The sequence below is a fragment of the Enoplosus armatus genome, chromosome 15, assembly GCF_043641665.1.
Source record: "Enoplosus armatus isolate fEnoArm2 chromosome 15, fEnoArm2.hap1, whole genome shotgun sequence".
In the NCBI taxonomy this organism is placed as follows: Eukaryota; Metazoa; Chordata; class Actinopteri; order Centrarchiformes; family Enoplosidae; genus Enoplosus; species Enoplosus armatus.
The window spans coordinates 675,649-697,908 of record NC_092194.1 but is presented as its reverse complement, the minus strand read 5'-3'; the positions used below and the strand labels follow the sequence as shown (position 1 = coordinate 697,908).

At 41.3% G+C, this 22,260-nt stretch overlaps 1 protein-coding gene across 1 annotated transcript in view; it reads right to left on the bottom strand.

The window, feature by feature from the left end:
• Nucleotides 1–9,026, bottom strand: part of syne3 (spectrin repeat containing, nuclear envelope family member 3) — a 37,214-nt gene extending 28,188 nt beyond the window's left edge. The window contains exons 1-6 of the mRNA XM_070920608.1: nt 8,968–9,026; nt 6,686–6,843; nt 6,217–6,389; nt 5,115–5,424; nt 2,520–2,675; nt 1,585–1,944 (exon numbers count right to left, since the gene is read on the bottom strand). Of these exons, the coding sequence (XP_070776709.1) occupies nt 1,585–1,944; nt 2,520–2,675; nt 5,115–5,424; nt 6,217–6,389; nt 6,686–6,829 (1,143 nt within the window). The 5' untranslated portion in view covers nt 6,830–6,843; nt 8,968–9,026. The remainder of the gene's footprint in view (nt 1–1,584; nt 1,945–2,519; nt 2,676–5,114; nt 5,425–6,216; nt 6,390–6,685; nt 6,844–8,967) is intronic.
• Nucleotides 9,027–22,260: the final 13,234 nt, after the last annotated feature.

Genomic DNA, 22,260 nt, shown 5'->3' with positions numbered 1-22,260 from the left:
CGCTAATAGCAAGGAAGAGAGAAGAGATGGAGGAGGACAGACAGAGTGCGAAATATTTTTGGTATGCTGGGAGGGAGTGGAGTGAAATTGACGATAACAAACCCAGTTCCTTCTTTGCTACCGACCACAATGTGCCCAGTATCAGAAAAAAAAGTAGTGAATTTGGACTGAAATGTCCAAATGGCCAGATTTGTAATCTTAGGCTGTACCTTATAGAAGGTAAAGTTCAGTGGAGCTTCGACGGGGGACTGTCAAGGTCCCTAACCCTAACCGACAAAACTATCACCATTGTCAGTTTAAGCCTATGGCATTTTACACTGCATAAATTAGCCTAGCGGCAAGCAGACTTTCCTCTACTCGTAGCTTAATAAATTACTGAATATCTTTTATACTTCTTCGAACTCACCGTTGGTTTAAGTCTCTGCATCTCCCGACAGAACACCGAGGCTGAATTTCAGCAAACCACACCCTCAAGGGTCTAATGAAGGAAATTTGCCCTGCTATTGACTGTCAGCTCCTAACAAATAGGAACTTTTATCCAAAACTTTAACTCTAATTGTTGCTTTTTTTAGTCATGGATATCTAATGTTATAGAGACATAATAAAGATTTAAAACCATGGTTTCAAAATCTCTTGACGGTACATGAATGTATAATTAAGTAACCACATTACAATTGGCTTTGTTCAGCAAGCTGGTGTCTTTAACGTCATGTAAACGAGTTAATACAATACTATTAATACAGTTAGAATAAGAAATCAGGATCAAAATGTCATAAAAACTTTGAAACTAATTAAATCGTGTAGTTTAAATACTGTGAATTTATTCACATCTTGCACTTGATTTGTTTAACTAGTACTGTGATGAAGTACAAATGTATCAAATTGAATGATCATTTACCACCGCAGATGATTTACAGTTTACAATGTCTTATCTGGTCAGAGGACATTAAGTTTCGTCAATTCGAATGTACTTATTGTGGGTCAGCTGACAATTTAAAAAAAGGTATTAAAGATGGAAGAGCATGTTGGTATTGTAGTCCGTCTCAAACACTTCGAGTGCCCTCCCCCCCTGCTGGCTGTTACCTGTTGTTACCATTCAGAGCGCTGGTAATCTGGATTTGGTGATCCTAAAAAAAGTTGGATTTTTGGATCAGGGTGATCCCGATCCAATTTTCTTTGAGGAACTGGTACAAAAGTAAGAAGGATTACCTGATCCTGGTTAGGAAAAAAAGGGATTTCCAAATCCTGATCTTTCTGATCTAGATTACATTTTTGAACAAGTGACCCCAGGCTACTATGGTGAATGTAGACGCGTTGTCCAATTATCTGCATAACCTGCTTTCTCTGAGTAATCTGGTCCTATATCGAGTTTAACTTTCCAAGGCACTCTGAGTTTAAGTCCTATTTTTTTTTGCATTCTCTGCATTTCATCTGAAACTTCATGAGAATTACATGTCAGAAATGGGTACTTCACTTGAGTAGCCATCCAAGACCACAATAAGTGTGACTTCCCTGCATCTAGACTACTACATTTCCACTGAATTTAATGATGCTGCTGATATGTTTAAAAAAAAAAAAACCTACCGTGTATTTCCTCCACTGGCCCACCATCTGCTCCTCGGTGCGGTCCGCGCGGTCCCCAGCCTCACGGCCCTCTTCCAGTTCCTGGTCCAGACCCAGCAGCAGCACCCTGAGGCAGCCGATGTCTTCTCCCAGCCGCTGGCAACGGGCCATGTACTGAGTGTGGGAGTCCAGGCTGGAGCGCAGGCCCTCCTCGGCCTCACACAGGCCCTGCCTCAGCCTCTGCCAGCCCAGCCTCAGCTCCTCTGCCTCCTCCACCACCGCCTCCGCCCCCGCTGGGGAGGTGTTACCCCTCACCGCCTCCACCGCACCCTCGATATGCTGCAGGGTCTTCTCCTCGCCGGCCACGCTGTCGTCCAATGCCTGACATGGGCAGAGGACAGTGAGAAGTGGAATTACCTGTAGTATAATATCTCACACGGCAAATTCACTATGTGTTCATGTATGTTCTGCTGCTCTCACTTTCTTTTTAAAACTGAAATACGATGTTTTATTACCAATGAATTCCACTCGCTTCACATCCTTCAAATTAAAAGTCTGCCATAAGCTGGAGGCGCAACTACTCCGCACAGTCGGCAGTTTAGCAAAATGGAATAGCAAAATTAAAAGACTTTTTGTTACATTTACACTGTAAATGTGTCTTTCATTATATTCACTGCATAAAAAGCAATTCAATGGAGCTTTGGCGACCCCTGATGAACCACTTGCTTTCTACTGTATTCCTCCATTAATGGTCTTTGTATATTTACCACGAGGAGAATTCTATTTTACTTTTCAAAAAAAGTACAAAAGTACTTGTTACACATCTGAGAATATGTATTCAAACTCTAAATTGAATATTCTCCCTTTCCCCACTGCTGAAAATAACACTGACACAAGACTATGAATGTGGCAGACATCAGACAGCAGCTTCCTAATTCACTTTCGGCGAGTCTCACTTGCAAGGCCCTGAGTTTGTCCTCGGGTGTATCCTCCCTCTCCATCAGATCGGTGAGCTCCTGGGTTTTTGACAGCAGCCAGGACTGGAACTTCTGAACCCAGCCTAGGTATGTCTGGTGCTCCTCAGTGATCTTCTGAAGCAGCGCCAGGCGCTCCTAGCAAAGCAGGAGAGAGAGAGAGACACGAGCGCCTTGTGCTAATTTGTCACATCGCACTGTTCAACATGAATTAAGGTCTCACATCACGCAGACAATTCACAATTGGGTGGGAGCCTGAATGTGAATGTGACTCTCTGTTGTCTGTTATTTCAACTACAAGTTTTCTTGAGAGACACAGAGACTAACCAAAAAACGAAAACCAGTTCACATGTATGAGGCGCTTCCAGGAAACATTAGCCCATAAAACGCAGCATTATTTAAAAAAAATAAAAATAAATCACAGCTTTTGCATTTGGAGTCAAAAGTACAGCTCTGCCAGCAGACGAGTGTGTTCAAGTTGAATGTGTGAGGCAGGTGGAAACTTTTTTTTTGAAAGAGCTGTCTGGAAACAAAGGGGAAGAGGAAGCCTCATTGTGCGGCTCACGGAGGAGAAGCGTCGACTAATCCAACAGTATCTCTACTCTGAATGGAAATGATTCCTTCCAATAAACACTGTGTGTGTGTGTGTGTGTGTGTGTGTGTGTGTGTGTGGTGGAAGCAAAAGAACGAGAGCACAGCAAAAATGTCTCCATTTCAAGCCACTGACTATTGCAACTGCAAGTGTTTTCTCAAGCCCCGTGCTTCCTGTTCCTTCTATTCAAACGACTTTTGTTTTTACTCAACAGGATTAACACGCTTTCATTCCGTGGTTCAATTTCACTTTCTTTCTTTGGAGTGTTTGTTTCCTTTTTCTTTTCTTTCTTTTTTCATTTCAGGTAGCCTACTTCCTTTGGAATATATTCATGTATATTTCATTATATTCATTGCATAAAAACAAAAAAACAACAGCACGGAACAATGAACCTAAATAGTGCACTTAATACCTGCAGGAAGTTTGTGTAAAATTTGTATAAAATTCTGAACAGACTATTTCCTGTGGATATTGCAACGTATCAGACGATGTTTCCTTATATTTTTAAAGGAACACAATTCTAGGTCTGTATTATGATTCATTTCTAATATGTTTTAACAGTGCAAGCCACCTGGCTTTATAATAAATAAATAAATAAACTTCTAAAATAACCCTTAAATTTAGTTGTCTTCCTCACAGAAATTAATCAAATACATGTTTGTATGTACAGGAGGGCTTCGTGCCCCCCCTGTAGTACTGGAATGAGTAATAATAACAATAATAATAATAATAATAATTTGTATCGCACTTTTTAAAAAACACTGTTTTACAAAGTGCTTTCCATACAATAAAACCCAAAGGCAGCAACAGAAAAAAACAGAAAAAAATAGAAATGAGGTGAAATATAAACAAATACAACTAACAACATGTCAACAAACAAGAGATACAAATTTAAAAAATCTATGCATGTAAGTATTGCCAAGAACAAATTCAATCAAATTAAAAAACAATGGGAGTGATTCATATAAACACTTGTTTATAAAAGTGTGTTTTTAGAAGGGATTTAAAAGATGAAACTGATTTTGCCAGCCTAATGTCCTAAGGCAGGCACCATCACCTTTAGTCTTGAGCCTGGACTGTGGAACAAACAAAAAAGGAGCTTTGGCTTGAGGATCTAAGGCTGCGTTAAAAAAAGGTCAGCAATATAACTAGGGGCTAGACCTTTCCGTTGCCTTAAAAGTAATCAGTAAGATCTTCTTTTTGACTGAGGTGAGGTATAGAGAGAGTTGCAATAGTCCAGACGAGATGAAATAAAAGCACGAACCACCTTCTCTAAAATCAGCGTGAGATAAAAACGGATTTTCCCAAATCTAGACATATTTTTCTCAGTATACGGCGCTGGATAGTCGAGTATATGATTTCGCTTCATCCGTGTTATTTCCAGGACTGCATCAATAAAGAAGGAATATTACACTTGTGATTGCACACTCTCTCTTTGGAACGGCAATAGAATGCATTTGAGATCTATTCACATTGGCACGAGGTGGTGACTACTGTATGCATTTGAATCTAGGCTCATCTCACAACAGTGACTTTATGCGGTAATTACTTTTTTTTCCGTTTTTTCTTTTTTAAAGTGCCCCCGAAATTTTGTGAATGCCCCCAAATACTTCTTTAATTCCCTACACTGTTTGCAGCCCTACTACAGCCTGGATGCAACACGCATTTCATTGATGCAACACATCATTGTGTCCTGAGGTCAGTGACATGTGCAAAAAAAATGTTTTGTTTTGTTTTGTTTTTGTTTCCCTGCTTTGACTCACGACTCATGCTGTGCACGTTGTGTTGTTGCCTGGCTGAAGTTTTAAAAACAGGACGATGACCTTAACCCAGGGAGCAAAATCATGTGACCTTGATTATGTAGAAAGCTTACAGACTAGAAATTCATTTTTGAATATGTTGCAATAGCTCTCAGCATATGCATGCCTTGTATGTAAGTGTGGTACTTCTGCAGTAGAGAAAAAAAACATAAAAAAGCACCTCACCTCAGCTCTGTCTCTGACATTGTTGTAGGCCTCCTGCAGCCTTTCCTGGGCCTGGGGCTCAACACTGGGGTCCTGGGTCCTGTTGTGCAGCGCGGCGGCTTCGTCCAGCAGCCTCTCGAGCAGCGCCGCCTGGCTGTGGATGTCGCTCACCGCCACCCTCTGCTGGTCCACCTGCCAGAGCTTCTCCTTCACCCCCAGTTGCAGCTCCACGCCGACGTCCAGGCTGCGCTGCTGCCTCATCAGCCACAGCTCGAACTCCTCGTGGGCCTTCAGGTACTCGCTCCAGTGGAGCCACACCCACTCAATGCGGCTGGGTGCGAGGTGAAACACATGAAGAAGAGCGGCTAACATTGAAATGCGACCACAAGCCAGAAGCTCATTGCAAACCAGATGTGTCAACAACACACACAGCGATAACTGCCTGATAACACACTAAGCCCATTTAGCTAGCAAGCGTGTAATTAACACCACTGATAAAATGATACGAGCTCAGTCAAAACAGAAACTGAACATTAACCATGCCTATGCCACAATGCGGTTCAATTAGCAATGTATGCAGTTAGTTGATTATAATACACCACAATCTGTAATTAAGACTGGTTGTCAAATCACTTCGACTCCTTTCGATAAAACGTCTGGATGTGGCACACATACAGCGCTGAAGTCGTTTCAAAACAAGACAAAACATGCCAAATATTCTCCGGTGGGAGGATTCGCTGCTCTTCTCCGTTTTATATCACTGTAAACACAAAACAAGCCACTTCTAAGACGTCACCTTGGGCATTTGTGAAATGTTATAAATGAGCTACAGCCTAACGCTAACATGACAATCTGTGTCACCGTGATAGTAAGCAAATCTGACATTATATTACCTAAAATAAAAGTGTCAGTATTTTCACAGTTTGGGCTGAGTTTGCATTTGCAACCATGAAGGTGAGACGGTACAATTGAAAGAACCTCCAAACAATGATCCGGATGATATCTGGGGGGGGGGGGGGGGGGGAATGATTGCTCAAACAAACCCATGTTCAACAACAACCAAAGTTATGCCACCTTTGAACGATTAGTCTACAACCATGCACAAACCCCTTGTCTCCAGTACCTGTGGCAGTGGGTGATGTAGGTGCAGGTCTCCTCCCACAGGCTCTTCAGGTCTCGGAGTTTGGCGTGGGTGTGGTTCCGCAGCTCTTCGTCTCCGCTCTGCAGAAGGCCCTCGGCTGCCACCAGCACCATGTCCATCTTCACGCGACCCTCGTGCTCCGAATGATGGATTTTCTACACATTCAGTGGGGGAACAAGGAGCAGCACCTTAGTCCATCTGAAGTATAAATATAATTTTATTTGTATTGTGTTTTCGGCGATAGTCAACCGATATTCCCCCAAAGAAGGTCATTAAAGTATCATTATCTTATGAATGAAAAAGTCACATTTCAGAATCTGTTTTTGAGACCTTTTTGGAGAACGTGCATTGAAGATCTGCATTAAAAGGTCGAGGCATCAACAAAAATAAAAGAGACATATAAACCATATCATAATGCCTCACTTATCATAATCTAAGTGAGGTATCCCACCTCTGTCTCCTTGAGTCGGGCCTCCAGAGCATCACGGGGCCCCTGGGTGTTGTCATTGGCCTTCAGCCTCTCCTGGACGGCCCGCATCCAAGAGAGGGCTGCCTCCAGGCTCTCCATGAACTCCTGCTGCTCCTGCTGAGTCATGACCAGTCCCGGGCCTGTGAAGAAGAACGGCAGTCAAGACTCTAAAATCAGCAGGCCCTTAATGTTAAATGGGGAACTCTGCTTTTATTAACAGATAGCCCTGCGTTACAAACCGGGAGCGTGACGTTTGAGAAGACATGGGGCATTTACGAAGGCAGGGTTTCACAAAAAGATGACACCGGTTGCTTCATGGGACATGTAGGATTAAGTGTTTTTGAAGCTTGTCCCATTCCAGGGACTAAAAGTCAGGATATCTCAGCTTCCGCTGCTTCGATTTTGGCCATTCTTTTTTATAAAAAGTCTGTCTCTTGCGAGTCCCTTCGCCATCTCTGGAAGTGCGATTCTAAATGACTTCAGTACCTGATCAAGGACGAGAGACATACGATAGATAAAAAGAAAGTTGTTTTCTTTTAGTAGAAATGATTTAGTAGGAATTTTACAAATCCGTGGTTTGTATGAGATGACATGGTCATGCAATCGCTCCTCACCTTTTTTTTCTAGTCTTTGCTGCTGCACTGTTCATTACTCCACTGGCCTAAGGCATAGAGTTGAATCAACACCTCACTGACATGGCAACAACAAAAACTTGTTTGGTTTTTTTTTTTGGTTTTTTTTTGTCCGCTGGCTGTAGTGGACACAAATAAATAGTGTTCTATTTCATACATTTGGGGAAAAAAAATTAAGATCATTCAGGCCCCCGTCTTGTTATGTGCATTTTCAAGAACAAGGCAATAGAAAAATTCCTGGAATTCCGTCAGCTGCATTAAGGCCAGTGCAGGGTTGTGCAGGGTTGTGCAGTGTGCCCTCAGGAGATGCAGCTGGGGGTGGGGGGAGGTGGGACACCTTGGTAGAACATAACTGACAAATGTAAGTCAAGAGTCTGCAGTAAAATGTATTGGAGGGAGGAGTCCTGGCACTGCAGGAGCACAAGGAGGCACCACACCATTTCTTAGGGGGGGGGGGGGGGGGATAAAACGCACATGGGCCATTTTCCTGAATGACTCATTTGTGCCCACCACAACATTCCTTCAGCCCTCGTTTTGCCTCAGACTCTTGAACTTAGTAACATTTATAGCCCCGAGTCTTCGGTGGAAGCTAACGAAGAACATTTTAAAACCTCTCTTTGTACTGCAGTTGTTTTTCCCTTTATCAATGTATTTTTGTTTATTCACTAGTAATAGAAGTAGCACTTTATCAGCCAACTAAATGTACTGGGTTAGGGTTACGAGCTCATTTTCTCTTTTGGAACATATGGTTCAAATGTTTAAAAACATTCATTTAAATGCGCCTCGGTTAGCTTAGTACCAATTAGCACTAATTTATTACTTTTACCCCCCCCCCCCCCCCCCCTTCTCTCTGTCACTATACCACTTTGTCTCTCTTTGTCTTTAGTTTTAACAAACACACAACAACACGCATGATACGGGCTACTTTTTGTGACCTCATGTAGCTGCTATAACAGAGGAAAATGATGCAAACAATGCGCCATGATGTCTCACAATTCCGTCCATTTGTTAAGAGTAGCCGAACGTTTTGGTCTGAGCTTCTGACCCGCTGCGGGCTGCTCGGAGACAGAAGAGGCCCCTCCTCCCTCCGTTTGACAGCTCGCGCAGTAAACTCGCATTAACACTAACTTAAACATACTACGCCTCGCACGTGCCACAGACTGCGACGGCGGTATTATTCACTCGGTTTGTTCGCCGTGTCACGCGAACTGCGGTCAGCGCGCTCATTTGTAATTCAAGGACACTTCAGAATACAGTCTAGCGCGCGCGCACACACGCGCACACACACACACACACACACACACACACACAGTCCAGCTTCCACATATAACTTCAGTCTGGTATTAACGACCTTACGTTATATGCTATGCTAGTTTTGAGGCGGACACTCAACGTTAGGACCGCACTAGTTGACGCTAATACCCCCGGCCACAACGGACAACAAACCCATAAGGGTAGACACGGATCTCATTATAGTACAGTAATCTAACGCAGAGCTGGCGTAGGCGCGAGAGGGGACACAGAGCGCCGCCGTGTTTGTAGGAAGAGGCAGGCCTGTCATCATTAAGCTAGCCGGACAACGGCGCAAGCTTTATTGGTCACGCGTGGCTTTATAAGGATAACAACACTTACGGCTTCGCGTTCATCAGGTGTGAGGGGCCGATAGAGCGAACACTCTCCCGCTGGTGCTGTGTACAGTGAAGTTTAGGGGGCAGGCAGGAAGTTGAGCCGAGGCCGGAGGGAGGAGGAGCGAGGGGCGGACTCAACGTGCAGCGTGTCATGCTGCCTTCCCTGACTCCTTGTAAACTACACATACAGTCCCGTCCAGTCGAGCAGAAATGCAAATCGTTCGGCGTGCAGCTCGCACAGAAACAGACTAAACTTCGACGAAACAAATGTGCCGCAAAAATAGGATAAAAAAGTATATTCTTATCCAATTTTAGTATCAAACAAAATATACTACAATAATAAAAGATGCACTTATACTTATTGTAGCACCGTAAATTCTGGGCTACACTAGCAGTTGTTATATTTTCCAGTAATAAGGGGATTTTACATGTTTTATTACAAGCTATTTTTTATTAAGGGCTCACATTTGTCATGCTGGTTGTGCCAGTTATTCTGGATAGATTGGATTGGACATATTCCCCTAAAATCATTTCAATAAAAAGGCGAGATAGTCAACTGAAGGACAGCCATCAAAGAAGCTTCCTCCCAAGATCAACAGCAGTCATATAAAAAGGTGTAAAGAAAATGGAAGAAAACCAAGATCTTTTTCCAATTTCCTTTTTACATTTAGGCTTCATTGTTATGGCGTAGAATTGTGTGGACCCATACAGTGAATTGCCTTAGTTATGAAGTATTTGTGAGGCCTTTACCAATCAGGGAAGTTTAGCTGTAAACCAAGTAATGCCTTCACATGTTGTAAGAGCAACCAGCATTCCATGGTCTTTTCATTTTACAATTTAGCACTTTTTTTTTAACCAACATTAACATGGGAGGAAACAGCTCCCAAAATAAACATAAAAAGGAGAACAGACCGTCCACTCTTCACACTATGACACCACAAATGCTTTTATTGAGCACATTAATCAAAAGCATGTGTAACGGCTAATTCTGGCCTCTCCAGAATTGTTTTGTTTAACTTTGCGCCGTACGTCTGTAGTGGGAAAATACAACACATCCCTTCTACACCCTGAAGAGTTTATTTTAGGTCACAGGTATTTGCTGTGGTGCCCTTTGACCCTAGCAAGGGACCATAGACTTCTCGACGTGTTCTCAGTGGTGCATTTTTCAGCTGTCTGTAATCATCATTTATTGTGGCCTTGATCCTTACAAGGTGATGACTGTCAAAGAGAGTGACGTATGTCTTACTAGTGTTCACATTCTTTGCTGTACATGCTGTATAAAAGCAGACCACTCTGAGATGCAGTACGGTCAGCCGGGCAGGGGCCGTCCGTCTGCAAACGTGAATAAACCACAAGAACTGCTTCCTTGTTGCCAGTCTTCTGTTTTTCCTAAAATTCCCACGACAACGTCCTTCAGTCTTTCTGACAGTTCAGTTCATACCGTGCTTATCCACTGGCAGTGTATATCAGTGTTTCCGGGCGGCGCATGAACTCATCGGCAGACTGGATTGAACCAGAGGAAGAAACGAATCCAGAGCAGCTGCTGACCCAGAGCAGCACTGATTCAAACAAGCAAGGCGCGCCCTGGAAGTTTGATCCTATTGGTGGAAATAACAGCAACAGTTCCCACCCAGTTTCCATCCAGTCTATCTCAGCGTATACTGGGCTTCAATAACTAAATTGCCATTGAAAATCCCACACACAAATCTGTGTTTAAAATTTAATTGTTTGCCAAATTACAACAATACATTTTGGCGCTCACCTCTGGTGTAGATGGTGTTGGTTTTTGAGATTTCTGCATCCATCTGCCTTACAGTGTTGGTATTTTACTATTCACTTCAGTATATAATTATCACTAAACACAATTTTTGGTTGAGCACGTTTATTTTTGTTCCGGTTTACAGTACGACATTATGTTTCCAAGTTGAGCGTTAACAGTTAATTGTCATAGGTTTATCAGAGTGGTCTGAAATGTGTTAATATAGTTGACCTGGTTGTCTTTGTTTCTCCACATGCTGCTGCTGCTGCTCCTGAGTCGTCTGCCCAAAAGATGAGCTGAAGGTTGAGGCAGCCTTTTGTGCTGAAAACAGGAAGTGGAAGAAGCCAACTTCCTGTGCTAAAGAATGGCAGCATGTGGATATTAGTCTTAGTATTTTCAGTATTTACAGTTACTGTTGTTGTAGTTTTAGGTATATGTACCCCTCTTTTTGTGTCATTTGTTAGGTCAGGTTTGTTAAATTCAGACTTCTGTTGGATTATTGTTTTGTTGACCTCAGTTTAGTTAAAAGGGCCCAGATTTAGTCGTATTTTTCTTTGTGTATGTGTTTGAAACACATGCAACTGGCCAAATAAAGCCTTAACTTATCCTTGTGTCCCTTTTACTCTGGATAATCCCAAGAACGCCGCGTCGACAGCTTTCATAGGGACTAGTTGTTTGGTAGAAAGTAGTTCTAATAAAACAGTAAGGTCTGTATCTCAAAATGTCAGCAGATAAAACAAAAAAAGTGTTCCTGACTGTGTACCACTGGAAAAAAACAATGATTTGAATTGCAATATGGGCGTGCTGACGCTTTTAAGAAAAATGACTGTAATCTAACGTGCGTGTTGTTAAATCTACTGTTAAACTGCATGCGATTTGATATCTTTGTGTCTCCTAAATATGGGACTGGCCTCCTCCTCTTTCCAGTCGCATCCTTCTCCTCCCTTTTCTATCTATCTATGGAAAATCACAAACCGTCCCAACGGACAATTTATTCAAATTGCAGCTAGCATGGAGCCAAGCTAAAGACGGAGCAGGACAGAAACGTCTTCTGCTTTGTTTTCAGCGTAAACCCTAGCTTTAGTTTGTTTTTAGTGTCGGTTTACTAGATTTAGTCAGGTTTGAAATGAACTGCTCATTGGTTTAATTTTTGTGTTCTACATTCTACAGGTACACTATACAGTGAACATTATTCTGTAATGCTCAGAGTGTATCATAAATCCTTTTGCATTATGCTTTTACATTTAATACTAATTCATTCGAGTCTGACTCTGGGAACACTTTGAAATTGTGTTTTTTTTTTCAACCCTGGTTCAGTATTTTGAGGGTTTTTTGTGCCAGGTCTACTTTCATCTCATGGCGAAATCCATGCAGCAAGCGTTTCCAATAAATTGAGATCAAGATGCACTTTTTAAATGTGAAATTAGTCCTAATGCAAACAAGACTAAATATATGTTATTCTCTAGAGCCAGAGATATTGTGGACACTAGCTTGCATACTACTACTACTCGGAATAGACACAGCATTGAGAGGGTCTCAGTGTGCGAATATCCCGATAATCTGGCTGGATCAAAAAACGTCCGTTTAGATTTCACATTGACACACAAAAGTTGGATATTTGTGCAGAAAAACAGCTCATTTTCCTTCTTGTCCGTCCTGGATTACGGTGATACTATCTATAGACGCGCCTCTGCCTCCACTGTTAAACCCCTATCACTCCACCGGTGACAGTTACTCCATTTATCATTACATTTTGTACGAAAAGGTTGGGTGGGCTTAATCTCTTAACGGTAAGACGTGACAAGCATTTATTCGTAAAGCCTTAAATGGAAACTTACCATCAGGTATCACTTCCTTGTTAAATTGGTCCTAAAATCATTATGCGACCTGTTCAAATGATTGGCTAATGCTAAGTGCAAACACATAATATGGGGAAGCTGCTTTTCAGGACTTAAATAAAGGTTTGAATGGATGAATGAATGCATTTCAGTTGATGTCAGTGCTTTTGGCGCTGAGTTTTGTCCATTTTTGACCACAACTAAAACAATGGCGGGGACTTTGGAACCGTAGCAACCAAAAGAACCCGTGAGAGGGAGAAAAGAGAAAAAAAAAGAGAAAAAGGACTTGAGTAAAATTTGAAAGATCACCTGACCCGACACTAAATCAACATGTGACTCGAGTCTTCAGGGTGAAATCCTCCCTGCGGCTCAGCGAAGGCTGTGAAGGCTTCTTTGACCAAAACAATCTGGCCAATGTAAATTATCACAGTTACACATAATTATCAGTTATTTTGAAATTGTACCACGCACTCACCAAAATCACATTTAATCTCACTGATAAAGGTCTGACAGTTATAGATCGATCTCTCTCTCTCTTCTCTTTATGATTATAATCACACATTGTCGCTGTAAATCAAGACACAGATTAAACGCCCCCCCCCCCCCCCCCCGTGTTTTTACTACAGTAACATATTAATGTAGTGCTATTAAATAAAGAAATACTTCATTGTGAATCACGTGAATAAATTGTGTACAATACGAAAACGGAACAATCATTTGTGAAATGATTTAAGAAACTCAATTTGAAATTATGCAAATTCTTACTTTCATGAAAACATAGATTTAATAGTATTCATTCGTTTTCAGAGTTGTGCGTCTTTCTCCTTATAAAATGCAGCCGAGCTCACTCTGAATTAACCAGCTAACGTTAGCTGCTGCTGCTAACACTGTCTCTTTACTTTGAAACTAAGTAATAATCCAAGCTCACGAGCTGAACCTGGCCAGTTAGCCGGGCGGGTAGGTGTGTGCAGCATTGTTATGCTTCTCGTGGCACAAGTAGACAGGCTAGCGAGCCTCACTTTGCAGGTCGTAACGACCCTTGAGAGTCTTCCCAAGCTTTGTTTGGCTCCACCAATCAGAGGGCCTGTGTGTAGCCTGACAGGTTAAACCCAGGGCAAAAACGGACTGAAAAGCCACTCGCTCTTGCTCGTGAAGTGGCCTTGTGTTTTTTACCAACTCGTGAAAGCTGGAGGACAAAAAATGGGATCTAATAAAATTGGACAGGATATGTCTCCCTATCCCCCAATTGAAATAAACCCCTTGACCGTTTCAACTGGCTTTCTTAATCCAAGAGTTAATTCTATGAATGCTCAGTTTGTATGTTCTGGAATAGGCTCTGCTCCTGAGGGTACTCCTTAATGAATGCAAGCAGGAGTGAGAGATTCAGCAGGGGGGGGGGCACAACAAACCCTGGAGGGCTACAGAAGAGAACACAATACCAATCCACCTTCTTTTCAAGGCCTCATGTCTCATAAGCTTATTCCTCTGTGCCACAGAGCCTCCATTGTTGTCCAAACAAAAACAAATCAATGAGTCACACAGTTGCACTGGGTAACATGTTCTGCACAATGTAGTTTATTTGGATTCAATCCCAGGTCCTGCTGCCCAAATGCTTTCTGGAGCACCAAATGTGGATTAATCCACTGCTGAAAATAGTCCCCAACAGTAACATTTGCTAAAAACAAAATTGGCCAGCTGTTTAAGGAAATGACTGAGCCTTGAAACTAAACAACATATTTGCGAGCTGTTTTTAAAGATGCACATCTTCAGTCGGAACCAATGTGCCGGGTGCTGAGAGCCACAGAAAGGTTTTATGGAAGTCACAAAGAATTGAGAGACGGACTCAGACATTGTTTGTTTTGGCCTTTTCATGGAATTTTGCTGACTACAAGAAAAATGAGTAACAACAGCGGGCTTATGGTTGAAGTTACAGAGGCTGAAATGAAATCGATCTGGACTCACGCTGCTGCCAAAACAAATCATTCAAACCCAGCTGGCAGCATGACATGTTGCAGTGAAATGTTGTCACTTGGAATTTGGCATCGCACTCACTTAAGGACATAGAAATGGAGACTTTTAGCACATGATATATATGATATATGATGTATTTTCCCTCATGATTAGTTCCCATTACAAGATACAAAATCGCTAATCACAAGAAAGGATCTCAATTTCTTTTCTCTTTTTTTCCCCCTGTCTTTTGACCAATACTTTTGTCCACAACAACTTACCGAATCAAATAATGAAATAATTGCCCACCGGAGAGCACTGGCCATGCTAGCGGTGTAGGGATGGCAGTCAGTCAGTCGGTCGGTCCACCACTTTGGTCCAGGCTGAAATATCCCAGCAACTACCGTATAACAAAGATTCTGATTGACATTTTACACAGACATTCATGGTCACCAAAGGACGAATCCCGCTGGCTCTCATGGCCCCTGACGTTTCCTCTGGCGCCATGAGGTTGAGATTTGAGGTCTGAGTGAAATCTGTAGACAACTATTGGATGGATTGCCATGAAAATGTGTACAGATATTTATGTTTTCCTCAGGATGAATTGTAATAACTTCTAACTTTATGTCTAGTCCAATCATCAGGCCAAATGTCCAATCGTCTCATACTATGACCAAATACCCATACCAACTGATCATGTTTCTTATGGCCTCAGCTGTACATATTTCCAATAAAAGTTGACAACTGATTGGGGTGGATGTCAAGACATGCTCGGCTGAATTTGGTTGGTTCAGGCTCGTGGAAGCACGCCTCATATTTTGTTTCACAGGAAGAAAATGTGATTGGATCTTGATATAAGAATACAATTGCAATTGTTTTGGCATACATTGTTAGATGGGGGCGCAACATGACCGGGGATGTGATCTAAAAGGGTTAAAAGGGAATTTTTCATTTCTTCATGACAAATCTGGTATGGGTTAGGCTCTAGTTTCCAGGGGATGAATCCTAATGTGTTAAATGATTCCCAGTGCTAGATTAACCCACTAGTAGGGCCCAGGACAAAGATTTGCTGTGGGCCCTTAGTGACCCACTTTTCCTCCCACTCTCTGCATTGTGTAAATACCTATGTCACTTGACTGAGCACAATTTTATTTGTAAAACACACCATGTCAGCATAATATAAAACGTATGATAATATATATACACAATATAAAAAAGGACTTACAACTAGATTTTTAACTCAGGGCCTGTCAACAACATGGGCCTCAACGTTTTTGTAATAACACAGGTGATTGGAGCCCTATCCTTTCATTTTATACTGCGGTTTGAATGAGATCAACGTTAATAATTGCGATTATTGAAACGACCCCAAACTAATTTCCATAAAATAAACCCAGCCTCGATGGCACCATCTGGCCAAAACTTCCATTTGTTTAAAAAAAGAAAAACAAATACCAAAATCTGAAAGGGCAGAGCTTTCCTCAAGCACCATATAATGATCATTACGATCCGGAATGTCACTGCGGAGCTGCGTTTTGTAACAGATTTGGCTGCATGAGCGGCTTCTCTCTTTCTGCGTTCAGCTCGCCCACAAAGCAGTTCTATTTCCAAAGGCATGCGTATTCAGGTTGATACATATTCATGAGCACCTGCTTGTGCCGTTCTGCGGTTCTACGTTTAGGGCCGCTGAGAGGCTGTCAGAAGCTCCGCAGTGTCACAGTGTCAACGCAGCATCCCACCTTGTCAGCTTTCATCCCAGGGCTTAACGTTTTGCGCTTCTCACTGGCTTCGAGAGTGGTGACTTCTTCGTACATTGGACAATTTTTGTCCCCAGCTCCATTTCTCCCATTTCTCTCCTGCCAAGTAAGCCATGCTGATTCCTCGCACCTCTTTATACAAACAGTAAGCCTGTCATATCTATGCTTTCACCATAAAATGGTCCAAGAATGCGTCAAGTATTCTTACTCAACGCCAGCTTGTATAAAGAAGGGATTGAGGCTGTGTGTGATATTGGGCTATAGAAACAAAGTTGACTTGACTAGATCAGCCTTTGTGGTGGGTTTGGATCAAGCTTGCGGGCCTTCCATTAGCCATGGACCCGACAAGTCTCTCAGTCTCAGGGCCATATGTTCGAGAGGGTCTCAAACAGCGTCGGAAAGTAACTAAATACGTTTACGTTTATTTAAAATATACATAAAACACACAACGGACACCATACCGTATCAATATTATGATGAGAGAACATACTGTAAGGGCATGTCAGCGTCACATCCGACCTGTATTTAAGTTACTTGAGTATTTCCTCCAGGGAAATATTGTACTTTGTTTTTTTCCTGCACATTTATCTGATTGCTATATCTACTAGTTACTCTGCAGATTGAGATTTCACATTAAAAAGCACATGATAAGCTGAACCACTGGCCTCCCAATCTTTTTAGCCTGTGACCCTTTGCAAAAAAAACTGCATCTGCTTTGGGCCCCACGTTTCATTTCCACTAAAACGATTTGAATAGCAGAACTTTTTTTCCCTTCTCTGCTAGCCCTTTAATCATCTCATTACGCCATACAGTCCTCTTGTGACCTTTTCGAAGGGGCACGACACATAGGTTTGGAACCGTTGGGTCCTGAGTCAACAGGGGCCGTTTTTTTTTTGTCCATTTACACACATTACACAGTACATTTAGCTGATAATATTTATATAGTACTTTTACTTAAAGAGGACCTACTATGCTTTTCCTTATTTTCTGTCATATATATAATGTTACAATGTCGGATATTGACACTAAACGTTGCCAAAGTTGCCAAATAATGAGTTGAACGTATGTAAAAGTAATCCCTGTGAGCCAAAAGCTCAGGCTGCAGACTGCTCTGAACGCTCCGTTTCAGTTTTTTCAACCGTCGTGTCTGTCTATGATGTCAGACAGGCACGGATTGTCCTTATATGGTATCTCTGCTCTGTTTGCTTTGAAACGTTAGACTTCCGGAACTTGGCCGGCCAATCAGAAGAAAGTGGGCTTCTACGGAAGCGGGCCTTGAAGAGACGGGCCTGTTTCAGACAGAGGGTGAACTCAAATCATGCAAAGCTACTCCAGTGGAATCACAAAATGAAGATATAGAGCTGGAAATGAGCATAAGAGGTCCCCTTCTTCTGTTTTATTACAACTTGGGTCTCACTCTCTTTTGTATATTTTTGTATATATTGTATCTGTTCATAGTCTCTCATGTGAAATACCGCAACTGTTGTAACTTTATGTAGCCCCCCCGCCCCACGCTCACAGTAAGAAGCTGGTAAAGAAAACCAGGGACTTTAAAGCTGCATTCATCCGTTTTTTGGCCCAAAATACCACAACCTGAAAACCACGTACGTCTGACATATAAAGGCTGTATGAAGTTGATATGACTAACATGTTACACAGCACATAACCAAATCATTTCATTTTCATTGTACACACGATCACATAGATTCTGGTTGGCATATGATGGTAATACGCAAAATTCATGTTGTGCTAAAACACATTTTCTGCTTTTTTTCTGCTCAAAATGAGCTCGTACGTGTCTGCTCGGATTTGAAAGATTTAATTCAGCCAAATTTTCTGTGGGCTGCAAAACCAAAAGACTGAGCTAAAAAAAAAAAAGTCTCCATAGAGCTGATGGGGAAACTGTAGAGTTGGTGTATATACTAACTTTTTTTTTATGATAAATATACTTTAAATGTTTATAAATCAGAGGCATGCTTAGTTTGTCATTACTATATTTAATATCCCCTGATAAATGCATCGTAACATTCTTTAATGTCAGTAGTAACTTATGAATGCTTACAGCGACGGGCATACAGAACATCTCAACCACAGGCTTCGTATTTAATGAAATAGGAACAAGCTTCCAAAAAAAAAAAGGTACATGTTTTATAAATGTGCATACTGTGACAGTGCGTATGAATTAAGCTTGTGCGTGGACAAACGTTATCAAAATTTTCAGATGAGCAATGTTCACAGACCCTATCATCATTAAATGCAGCGCCAGACGCCTGTCATATGATAGAACCAGTCAAATTGCTGTATTTGTACAAATCAAGTCATATTGCAGCTTGGTTGATCTATAAATGGCTAAACTAATATACAAAAATCATTAGATTTTTTTTTTTAAAAGCTTATAAATACTTTACATTGTTACAATACATTCTTTAGCACGTCCAGTATGTTTCAAATGTCACTCTGATATATAATGGGTTTTTTTTTTTTTCTTCTTCAAAGGGCTTTTTGGGTCTGAAAGAATCGTCTACATGACCTTAGCTTCACATTTTGTTTTTACTCGACACATGTATGACCCCAGAAATTTTATGGTACTTTACAATTGTCCACAAAATGTGGAAAACACGTAGGGGCAATACAGCGGCTACAGTGCTTAGCACTATTGTCCTAGGTTTGACTCCACGGGCCAGTTCAGGCCCATCTTTACCCTGCAAGAGGGTAAGTGGTTATAGAAAACTGATGGATAGAAATACATTACACATACACAAAATGTATGTGTAACGTATTTTTATCCATTAACATTACAGAAAAACACGACAACATTTCGACATTTCAGAAAACATGACACATGAGAAACCATAATGCCGATTGAACTTGTTTTCACATGGTCTGATTCATTTCCATCAAATTGCTGATAAGTGCTCTCAAGATCAATGGCAGGGGAATAAATGAACAGTCAAGTATGGCAGCGAATAGAACTTTATATTAAACACAATGTTCTGACTGCACTTGAAACAGCAACAGTTAATTAAGCTAATGAAGTGGGATACAACTCATTGTTTTTCTGCACATGGCCAGGGTGAGCTTGTTTTCCTCCCCAGCGCGAGCCTCACAGGTAAGACGCCCTGCTACAGCAACAGGCTGCTATAGGCATTGTTACAAAATGTGGACAAACTAGTCCACATCTCACCAAGACATCTTATAATACACTAAGCTTCAGGAGAACGAGTGGAACCACATTACAAGCTGTGAATTCAGTCTGGCTGCCCATGTGGGGGTGCACAAAAAAAATAAAATAAACGAGCGAGTGACCTTGTTTACTTTGTAAGACGTGTTTTCTAAAATGTGTTTTGTTTTTTGTTTTTTTAAATGCTTTTGTGTGTTATGTTTTTTTTTTTTTGAAATACTACTACTTTCTGATGTCATGTTTTATGAACTACAATTTTTTTTTTTCAGTTTTGTTCATTTGTTTTCTGAAATCTCTCTGAAGCCGCCATATATGAGCCACCATATATAGGGTCCCGAAGCTCTGCCACCATTAGAAGTGAGTCCCTGTTCCACTGGCTTTGACCAGACAAGGTATTTTCTTACGGACCAGTTTTTTGTCATCGGTCTTTGTCAAGCTGAAATATTAAATTTCTGTCCATGTTATTACTTAAATGAGTGTCTAACACTGTCCTGTAGTTTGTTAGCATTAGTCTTCCACAGAAGTGCTGTCAAAGCCTTAAGGGAGCAGAAGTTGAATGCTAACTAAATAACTGGTCTTCTATCTTTGTTAAAAGGATGAGATGTTCAAATGTTACCAACCACTACAGTAGCTAACACTCCAGTAATGTGTTTCAGCTTTTCAATAATAATGATGCAAGAAGCTGTAAAAAAACCCAACCCATTTAGCAATGAAAGCTAGTGGAACACGAGCTCAGCATGAGGTGGACAGGGACACTGGTTCTCTATAGAACATTTTCACTTTTGAATGCACATGGACTCACAATGAGCACCCATAGTTTGGTGGTCTGGGGAACCGTGTTACCGTATTACCCACCTAGCCAATAAGTCACATGCAAGCTTAAGTCTTAACGAGATTCGAGAGTTTAATTACGATGAAAGATCAATTACCAGAATAGAGTTAAGAGCTTTGTAGCGTTTGAAGCTGAAGTGGAGATTTGTGTACATAAGAGTACCTATGTACAATCAAAGTGGGTAGAAACCGCAACTTCGAGTGGGTAAGCTTGTTTTTCCACACGATGAGAAGTGCAACTGACGTTACCAAACATATACATTTCTAAAGAAGTTCAGGGACACTCAACTTTGTGCCCGGCAAGTGCAACATGGACAAGAAGCTGATTCATTTTGTCCCAAATCTGCGCAAAACCTTTATTTCAAAGACAAAGACAAATCAGTCCCTCTGTTGATATGATATTGAATAAGTGGCTTTCAGGGTTGCTGGTAGATTCTGAAGTCATTTTTTTTTAAGATAGCTTAAGCTGGGATGAATGACTACACTGACCTTAGGAGAAAATGTCCCACTGGCCAACAAACCTTTTAGATATAATACAAGTATCACTGCAGTCGTCCATACAGTGGTAGTTGGTACATATCTCCTTCACATGCTAAGGCAACTAGCAATAAATAAGATGGTCCTTTAAGTAATCCAGTGTTGTGTTGTGCAATGTGCGCTACGAAAGTCTACCAAAAGGCCAGTTTCTCAAAGAGTCATTGTAGTCATGACATAGCAGAACCAGTACCAAATCAATGAAAAACACAATTTGCACGTTCAATCCTGCGGAAGTTGAGATCGGCCAAGACTGCTAATATTCTTTTAGGCCTGTTATCTCAAGATCATTACGTAATCATCAAATTTCCTCAAGAGATCATGTGGTGTAGTTTTTTTTGCATTGTATTGAATTATATATTGTCATAGTTTACGTCCTTTCTGCTGTATAATAGCTGTTCTGTTCACTTCCGGGGTGCCTCAAAAAGTGCACCTCCATCCATTTTCAGTTAGAGCATTACAAAAAAAAAACCTGAGTGGGAAATGCTGGAAATCTGAAATAAAAGTTGAAATATTGCAAAAAAACCAAACAGTTTTTACATTTGGCTGAGGTGGGGAAGTATGTGCATCAGTAAAAACAAAAAGTGCAATGGAAACTTAGACTTAGCGAATAAATCATGACGCATGTGAAGCATATGACTTGAACGTCCATTGAAGCTTCTGCTCCATTGAGGAGACAAAAAAAAAGTGAATACATGAAACAAAAATATCATATTTCCATCATTTGAGGTATGACTGGTGCTCTGTTCTAGGGATGGTTCTAAGGATGGTTACTTGGGTCCAGAATGACACGTCTTGGCAAATATTAGGATGAATTCTACTGGGTTATGTGATCCTCTGACATGATCTGCCTCTAGCGCCACCACGAGGTTGACTTTTTTTTTGTTTTGAGTGAAATATCATTGACATCTAAGGGATTGGTTACCATGAAATTTGGTACAGCCATTCAAGGTCTCCAGAGGATGAACCGCAGTGACTTTGTTGATCCTTTAACTTTTGATCTACATCCACCAGCTGGTTGACATTTTTGGTTCATTGGTGATAAGACATTTGTCTTAATCAACTATTGGATGGGATGCAATGAACTTCTCATTAATGTTCTCCACAGAATGAGTTGTCACTTTGGTGATCCCCAGTTTCCTTCTGGCGCCATCACTACTTTGAAGCGTCCATTTTTCCAGTACTCTGGTTTGAGACCAAACACCAGCAAAGCTAATGGCACTCCCACCAGTCTCAGCTATGCTAGCAAATACTTGCATGCTAAATTAAGATGGGGAACGTCAACCTGCTAAAACACCATCAGCATTAATTAATTAATATGAGCATGTTAGCATGTTGGCATTAGCGTTTAGCTCAAAGCACCACAAAATGCAGCCTCACAGAGCTGCTAACATGGCCACAGTTATAACACATTTTGAGATAACAGGCTTAAAAAATATGGTCAAAG